Here is a 9,307-nt window from a genome sequence, read left to right as displayed (position 1 = left end):
TTGAAGGTGCTCCTTGCAAGTACAAATTCAGTTCGTTTAGTTTTGAAAAAAATATCTGTCAAATACGTGAGCCTCAGAACAAATTCCTCGTTCCGCAAATATCACGCAAAATCGCTTTTACCTTCCAGAAATATAGCAACTTCTTCGCGGAGTTCTGTAAGTCTTGTTAGCACTTTACCGCTCGAGAGCCAACGTACTTCTCTGTGCAGAAGAAGTGATTTATGATTGCTTCCCATTTCTTCGGACAACTTCTCAAATAAGCGCGATTGCAATGTTCACTATTTTAATGGAAGTGTTCAAAACATTTTTAAAATCATCAGATATACATTTTGATACTAACGCTGCTCTGTGAAGGTTGCAGTGAGTCTATGATGAATAGGTGAAAATTGATTTTCTTTTTACAATGACGAATGATTAAATTGAGAGCATGATCAACCCTGATTCGTTAAGCTCGTCAAAACAACATACTGCTTGATACAACAACAGCCTGGCAATGAAAGCCCGAGTCTTGAACTATCTCGACAGACAGCGTTTAATCGAAGCTAATGCGTAATTCTAGTATAACTTTTTACGACCCACTAATATTCCGCTTGCGACCCACTAGTGGGTCGCGACCCATAGTTTGGGAAACGCTGCTCTAACCTATTATTTCAAAATGAAGAACGGTAAGTTTTAGTGTAGATCTACACGAAAATTCTGAAACCAGAAATGATCTTAAATCATAATATTTGGCCGTTCAACAACACGTAATGAATATAAATATGTTTACTAATAACCAAACCGTTAAGGTTTAAGTTGTAACTTTAGGAAAGCACATTTCATCAAGAAAGATGATACATCTCTTTGTAAATTGATATTTAGTATAATATTGTAATTGACAAATTCGGGTTAGCACAGTTTCGTAGGGGCTACACAAAAACATTAAATAATGGATGAATAACTCATATCAACAGGCTTCCAACACTTAAAGCTACTCACCAGTAAGTATTCTTGAGCTAACAATTCTCAATCAAACCAGAACAAACTTTATGGCTGCTAACATTTCACAAGTTTGTTCATTCGTCACTTTTTCTTCAATAAAAGTAAAAAATTCACAATGCAGTTTTAAGCGTTTAAACAAAAAATACTTTGTTGTGTCGTGTCTTGAGTTTATTTCATATGTTACAAAAGAGTCAGTCACCTCTATAATACACTTCCTTTATTCAGTACAATATTCTATTGTAACTTTAAACTTGGCCGGAGAACCCACGCGCGCACGCGCACACATATATGTACTCATATATACATCAGTTGGCACACAATGCTTCAGAACTTTCATACGTCTACACTTTAAAAAGAACATAGGATAACCGTTAGCATACGTTTCTATCTCAAAATATCAAATCTGCAAAATAAACAAATAGACGTACAAATCGAATGGAGAAGCGAGAAAAAAAATATGGTTGTATATATATTTAATAACTATTTCTAAATATACTATTAATTTAAGGCTTTTAAAAATCTTAGTTTGAAGTTTTATATACTTTTAACATAGAAAGTAACTTGTATAACATAATTTTACTTGCATTGATTTAAACACCAAAAGATAACGTTCATAAAACTGTTATTAAAATACAGAACAAATATATTCATTATTTTATTCAATATTTTATAGGATATTATAAATAATGAAAAATAACGAAGGGTTAAAGTTACGTTAAAATGTCCTTTTTTTAATTCTTTTTTCTCTTCTTTGCTGTTTAGCACAGAGTTACACTGTGCTCTGCCCACAGTGGTTATAGAAACTTGAATATTAGCGTTATGATAAGAAACAAAAAACATACTATTCTTCGTGAGACGCCGCCCCTTCCTACTTTTATAAATATATATTTTTTAATCTTTTAATGATGCCACTGTTTACGTTTACCTGAACTATACATGCAATGAAAAATGACTTAGTGATACTTCTTTTATTGTATAACTAGTGACATAAGAAAACAGTGGATATTATCTAGTTATGGAAAAACAATGAAGAGGAACTTACCAGGATTTATCTTCATAAGGAAACTTAGGGAAATAAACACAAACTTGGAAATAAAGTTTAAACAGGACAAAAATTGAAACGAAATGCCTTCTCTATGTTATATTTTTTACAAAATGCCAAATTAGCGGGAAATATTGAAGTATATCTCAGGTTATATTCATTTAAAATAATTATAAAATGCACACAAAGCTAGTAATACTAAGCCTAACAAGAAATAAAAACAAAATAACAGGTTAATTAGAACACTTTCGCGGGTTATTTTTTCGGAACCAAATAACTTACAAAATTGCACACAAAGTTATTTAAGCAAGTTTAGAAACAAGAAACACTGAAAGTGAAAGTCCATTACGTGTTCATGTTCGTGATGAATGTGCTTATTTCATACGTAACTAACAAGTTATTTGGTTCTCTTTAAATGGAAACTCAGTTCTTTTTAATATTTAACATCTTAAATACTCACGCTTTAGACTTGTCCTAAATGCATAGAACGAAAACACGTTAGAAGTGTTTATTTGATCATAGTTTATTTATCTATAATATAAAAGTACTAATAAAACATTATCTATTTGATTAGACTTATTGAAATTCCATATTTTATAAGCTGTAATCATGAAAAGTGTAAAATCATTCATTTTAAGTAATTAGCCTTTTCCATTGCTTAATTTTAACTATTCAAAAGCTTAAGTTCATTAAAAAAGAGTAACATTTGATCACATATGCACCAAAGATTGCTACAAAGGGCTATGCTTGCGAATTCTGGCTTGTTTGAATTTAAAGATTTAAAATATTATAGTATTTGTTTTTCAGATTTACTTTTTCACCCTTATAATTATCTTTGTATAAAACAGTGAACCATTTTAGTGAATTGTGAATCGATATTAAAAGTTAGTTTATTTCCAAATGGAAAATATTTTATCAGTCTTTCCATATCCAAAAGAGACTTATCAATTAGTGGATGTAAAATATTGTAACATTGAATCAGTGTTGTTATCGCGAAAGGTAATACCGAACTGTTTGAATATATATACCTTCACTCAGATGACCAAAATCATTGGACAAACACATAGTCCACAGATAGAATTGTAATCGTTATATATAACTACTCATTCATCTGTTCTATGAAAGAAAAGAAAGAGCACTAACATACAGCAATGTTCTGGTATCTGGTAAGTAGAGAATCGGTGAAATCTGTCAGTAAGTCAAGCTTCTTTAAACTTCAGAGGTCGGGGTTGTCATGATAAGACCATTACACGTATATCCGTAGAAGCATGGTTATTTTTTCGGGCATATTAGAAATATTGATTTATATAAGATAATCCATACCTACTATATTCTATATTTACAACAGTACGATCATTATTCGCTGATAAAACTGAATCAATATATAATATTTTAACTGAAGCAGAAACCAATAACTTCGAAGACAGTAAAAGTAGAGGGTTATGTATGCCGTGATTAAGGGTTATAATAGTCTACTCCAAGGTTTTAGAAGTAAGCCATGGTCGAAACACTGGAAGAACTGCAGGGTAATAAGAATCTCTTTTTCTCTGGAGAGTACCATCGCTGTTCCGTATTGGGTAGGTGGCCATCATGATTGGTAGTTGTAGTTTTATCTGCTTCTCTGGTCCTTTTGAATAGATAATGAACTAAAAGAAACAATGAGACTTTTTCATTCAAATGCCTTATAGATGGTACTACTTTATATTAGCGAGATAGTACGTCGTCAAAATGTCATGAAAAAAATAAAAGCTTTCTGAGAAAAGATTAGGTTATATTACTCAGAGACGAATTAGAAATTTAAAAGTATTCAATATTTTTAGTAGAAACTCGTTTTAAAAGCAATCACTGTGATGATTTTGATAAGTTGGATATGAAAGGTGTAAAAAAGTCAGGAAGCTCCAAAATGTATTTAATTCAAGTTCAGAATTTGAAGAAAAGACGTAGAAATACTTAATGTCAATTGTAACTACGATGATTACTATCCGAATCTCGGCGTTAAGAGTTTGAGTAATAAAACTTTATTATGTCCTTTATTAAAAATAAAGTCTAAAACAAAGTGAATATAAAATAGGTTACAAGAGTATTTTACGGATGGAATGACAAACTCGTGAAACTCCGACTACAAACGTCGTTGGCAGGCAGTTTTCTACTTTCTTATTTTGATATAGTAATTTAAAAGAATCGTTTATTCAATTATGTGTTAAAATAAAACGATAGCAAGAAATTCTTAAGTTGATTTTTGTTATAGCTATTTTTGTTCTATGTTATCCTTCGGATATAACATTTGGTCTGCCCATGAGAGGTGTAACTGAGAGGTGTAAGGCCCAAAGCAGTGTCCTCTAATGGTAGGTCAGGCGATCTATCGATGCAATAATCTTCCTTATATTTGACTGGGTATGACCAGCCGCGTCAGTAACATTAGTCGCTTTGGGTAAGTCTAACGTTACCGATTCAAGTAAGTAATGTGAATACTAGTCAATCATTTTGAGTGACTCAGTCAGCATGGATATAAATCTCGAGAAAGTATAGTCAACAAAAGCAACTGTCCATCGTTAAAAGTGTTGCTTCGTGTTATCTAAATAAAGGTTGGTTAATTGCGTGCTATACACCGTGTCTAGTCCATTTGTTTTTTGGCACAGGTTCCGTTAGATTTGGTGGAACTCAGTATTACTTTGCAATATATCTTGCCGAACCTCCCGTTATGTAGCGGACCCACCTGATATACTCTTTCATGAAAATGGTTTACATAAAACTTAGTTTTATTCTAGAGTACGAATACTTGTTTGTAGTTAAGAACAAAGCAACACAAAGGGCTATCCGTGCTCTGTCCACTACGGTATCGAAACCCGGCTTCTAGCGTTGTAGGTCCGCAGACATAGCGCTGTGCCACTGGGGGGCAATTACGAAGAAGAAAAGGGTTAAACAGTCTCTAGAAATAGATTGAAAACATGATTTTTCTGAAAGGTAAGTATTTTATTAAATTACTGATTTTAAGATCGTTAGATGGTAAACATTGATGATCGTTAGATGGTAAACATTGTTTAAAAGATGTTACATAAAGCTAATGTTCTTGTTATAGTGAAAGAGTACAATTTAAAATATTCTACATATTACATACATTCTAGTTAAACAGCGTGTTTTTTAACCTAAAATTACTATGATTATCATGAACTGAGGAATTATGACTTTTTTGTTGACCGTGTAGATCAATGGAACACGCATATCTTAGTATTCTGTGAGCAGCTGACTAACGTATATCTTAGTATTCTGTAAGCAGCTGACTAACGTATATCTTAGTATTCTGTGAGCAGCTGACTAACGTATATCTTAGTATTCTGTAAGCAGCTGACTAATATAAATGTAGCTTCTCTTATTGGTGTATATTTTACTTTTCCTACAATGCAGTTTGAACCCTAGTTTTATGCGTCTGCTCTATACGTTTTTTTTTCTTGTCCCAGTTGTATGTAAATTTTATTGCAAGTTGAACAATTTGTATTTCGCATTTGCGTCAATTAAAAATATATATATCGTGGAATGAATGTCGATTTCAAATTGAAAACTAAAACTATACGTACAATTTCCATATTACATCGAATTACCTCTTGGTCTCGATTACTTGTTCATAAGAAATGGTTTGTTGATGCTACATACCAAATCTTATTTTTTATGTACGAACACGTAGAAATTTATCTTTTATTTGCTATTCTGTGTGATTTATGTCAGCCAACTGAGACGATCCACAGTGAGTTGAAACGTAAAAGATGCATTTTGGTGGCCTAAGCTATTAATATTTCGATGTTAAAGCTAGTGTATATTTAAACATTTGAGTCTCTTTATTTGTTGTCGGTACTACATACCAAAACGTTTTGCCTTGTTATTTCGCATTATTGCACAATGAAAACTGAAAACATAATTTTTTATTTCATTTGTGAAGCCCCCAGAGGCTCAGCAGTAAGTCTGAGGCTTATAAAACTAAAAATTGGGCGGCAAAGCATAAATAGTCCATTGTATACCTTTGTGTTTAATAACAAAACAAATAACACTATACTTAAGGACATAAAATTGAATATTAATTTTCAGATTTTGTTAAAAAATATTCAAATCAATTCTACGTAACTATTTATATAGATATTACACTGTAATGTACCCCGATTTTACTGCATTACAGGACATCAATCAACACGTAGATAGATAATTAGGGATACAAAAATGTCCAAAAAGTGCCAATTCATTTTCTGTTTTTTAAATACGTTTATATTTTACGTTCAAAACCCACAAATGTCTGATTATTTGCTTCTAAAACAACTTAAGTACTTGCTATACGTAACATCTAAACCTACCTTGCAAATTCAAACAGTGAGCCAGCTATACCTCAGATCGTTTAAAACCAAAACAACGTGCCATACCTCAAACTCCCAATAGTGAGTTATACCCGAGATTCTTCAAAACCCAACAGCCTGCTATCATTTACTTTAAAAACTCCACATCCTGTTGTACATTACCTTTAAACCATAGCAGTCTTTTAAATCGTACCTTCAGCTTAAGAACCTATATCTCACTTTGAAATCCCACGGGTTTAATGACCTCCAAATTCGACCCTTAAATCACAATAGTCTAATATATGTTAGTATTGAAACCCAAAGGTCTACGTATCTTACTGTCGACCCAAATAGTCTAATATATTGTTGCGTCATCGATATCACGTGACTATTCTCACGCCCTCTAGTTTCTAGAACTATCCCGTACCTTGGCGAATGCTCTAGTATTTACTAGATAGGGAAGGCTGGTATATATAAGAGGGTGACAACGTGACGCAATAATGTGTGTGTAGACAGTGAGTAATTGAACTGCAGTCAAAGAGCACGAGAGACGTTCTTTGAGAGTTATAGCGTTTGTTTTAGCGCGATTGTTGAAAATAAGTGTATCGTAAAGTTGTATTCGGAAAGAATAAACCAGTTTTATTAAGTAAGGACTTGTGTCGCTAAAATTTCGTCGGAACGAAGTTACGGAAAATTAATTAACAAACGGAGACGTAACAATATGTTAGTATTGAAACCCAAAGGTCTACGTATTTTACCGTCGACCCAAATAGTTCAATATATGTTAGTATTGAAACCCAAAGGCCTACGTATCTTACTGTCGACCCAAATAGTCTAATATATGTTTGTATTGAAACCCAAAGGCCTACGCATCTTACTGTCGACCCAAATAGTCTAATATATGTTAGTATTGAAACCCAAAGGCCTACGTATCTTACTGTCGGACCAAATAGTCTAACATATGTTTGTATTGAAACCCAAATAGTCTAATATATGTTTGTATTGGAACCCAAAGGCCTACGTATCTTACTGTCGACCCAAACTAGTCTAATATATGTTTGTATTGAAACCCAAAGGCCTACGTATCTTACTGTCGACCCAAATAGTTTAATATATGTTAGTATTGAAACCCAAAGGCCTACGTATCTTACTGTCGACCCAAATAGTCTAATATATGTTAGTATTGAAACCCAAAGGTCTACGTATTTTACTGTCGACCCAAAGACTGGCTCAGTTTGCTTATAAAGTCCCTGGAATATATTACATTTTGCTTCTTAAACCATATCAAAGCCATATCAAATTAATTGTTTATTTTTAAAACTTATTTTAACATCATATGTGTTAATTTATATTCTACATGAATAATAAAACAAAACTACATGAGGCAAAACTTTGAAGATATTTTTAAGATACATTTTTACATTTATTAAGGTAAGCTACCGTTCAGATTATACGTCTTATAGTCAATGCATAAAGCAAACCAATTGGTAAGCTCTGTGGAAAAAAATAAAGTACCCTAGAGAGAAAGAACAGGGATTTGTGTAAAAGAAAAGCTGTTTAAGTTTTGTACTTCATACTTTGGACACTGTTTTAAATACCACACCAAATTAAATTGATCAAGGAGCTCTTCCACAAAACTTACATAAACATCATACTGTATGCGAATCAGGCGACACCCTCGGAGATTTGTTGGTGGAAGGGGTGGGATATGGAGTAGCTCATTTTTCCATTGGTCTGTTGTCCTGGCTGGAATTTGGCCTTTCTGCAAGGACGCCAACTCTCTGGTCTCGGCCTGAACTATTTTATTTTTATAACTGTACTGGATCGTCTGCAGAGGAAATACAAAACTTTTATACACACATTGAATTTACAGAAATATAAAAGAAAACACAATTATAATTTCAATGACGAATATTTAGTGTGATTAACGTAACTGAAGAATAAAAAGTCAGGTAGATAGATAAACAAATAGATAAACGATTGACAAAAAGACACAGTCATGTAGATATAGGTAGACAAATAGATGGATAGATACGCAGAAAAGCAGTGATAGAAGAACATAACGATTCAGACAGACACACGATGTGATAAACCCATTCAGCCAGACAAACAGTGATCAAAGGATTTGTCTCTTGCCCGAATATTTCTGTAGACAGCTCTGACCATAACAAGCAATCTATGAAAGTATAGAGTCTGAACTTGATGTTAAATCTCTTAATAAATAAACGTTAAACTTATCCCAATAAAATGCTTTGTTCATTATACCTATGCAGCTTTCCTGAATTTTTAAAAGTTGTAATCTGAAGCAGCTTAGTGTTACTTTAGCTATATTTTTATTTTATTTTTTATCAGTACTAAAGACTTCCTATTATGATACACGACGTTTCTGACTGGTAATTTTTTATTCAATTACAGAAAACAGCGACACGGGTGTTGGGTTTCCGAGGAAGACGAAAAGTTGGAGAACTTTACACGTAAACTTCTATTAATTTGTTTATTGGTTACATGTTTGTGCTTACAGCTTGCAGTAAAAGGTTGTAATTAATAGTTTTTATGATTATATTTTTTTCTTAGAGGGTTGAGTGTTAAAGCTCTCTATCGTCTCTTGTTTAATCTGAATATCGGCACGTAATTGGGAGGATGTACTACGTCACACCAACAAACGAACACAGAGTAAAATTTACTGTAAATTTTTCTTCTTTAATACCATAGGTGAACAAGTAAACGTTTATATCTTTTGTAAAAAGACAAAACAAAAAAATGTGGTATTTCAATGCATCACACCACCCTACAATGTTACTTATGCTCGATTCCCTGGTTCTATGTTCTAAGTTTAATAGCTTACGTAAGCCAATGAAGGCCATGGAGCAAGAATATAGTCCAATCACAGTCCAATCCTACTAATATTACGAGACTAAAAGATTACATTAAATCGTAACTTAAGTAAAATAAATCATGTTTCGTG

The 9,307-nt window shown here is 32.8% G+C and overlaps 1 protein-coding gene across 2 annotated transcripts in view; it reads right to left on the bottom strand.

Annotated features, from left to right (window-relative positions):
• Positions 1-1,576: 1,576 nt before the first annotated feature.
• Positions 1,577-9,307, bottom strand: part of LOC106459799 (arrestin domain-containing protein 4-like) — an 18,046-nt gene continuing 10,315 nt past the window's right edge. The window contains exons 5-6 of one of the 2 annotated variants that reach the window (XM_013919459.2): positions 7,985-8,170; positions 1,577-3,669 (exon numbers count right to left, since the gene is read on the bottom strand). In XM_013919459.2, the coding sequence (XP_013774913.1) occupies positions 3,496-3,669; positions 7,985-8,170 (360 nt within the window). In that variant the 3' untranslated portion in view covers positions 1,577-3,495. The remainder of the gene's footprint in view (positions 3,670-7,984; positions 8,171-9,307) is intronic. The other variant, XM_013919458.2, reaches the window with a different exon arrangement.

Source organism: Limulus polyphemus, unplaced genomic scaffold (genome assembly GCF_000517525.1).
Source record: "Limulus polyphemus unplaced genomic scaffold, Limulus_polyphemus-2.1.2 Scaffold662, whole genome shotgun sequence".
Lineage (NCBI taxonomy): Eukaryota > Metazoa > Arthropoda > Merostomata > Xiphosura > Limulidae > Limulus > Limulus polyphemus.
The sequence above is the reverse complement of the archived record's forward strand: the minus strand, read 5'-3'. Positions and strand labels throughout refer to the sequence as shown.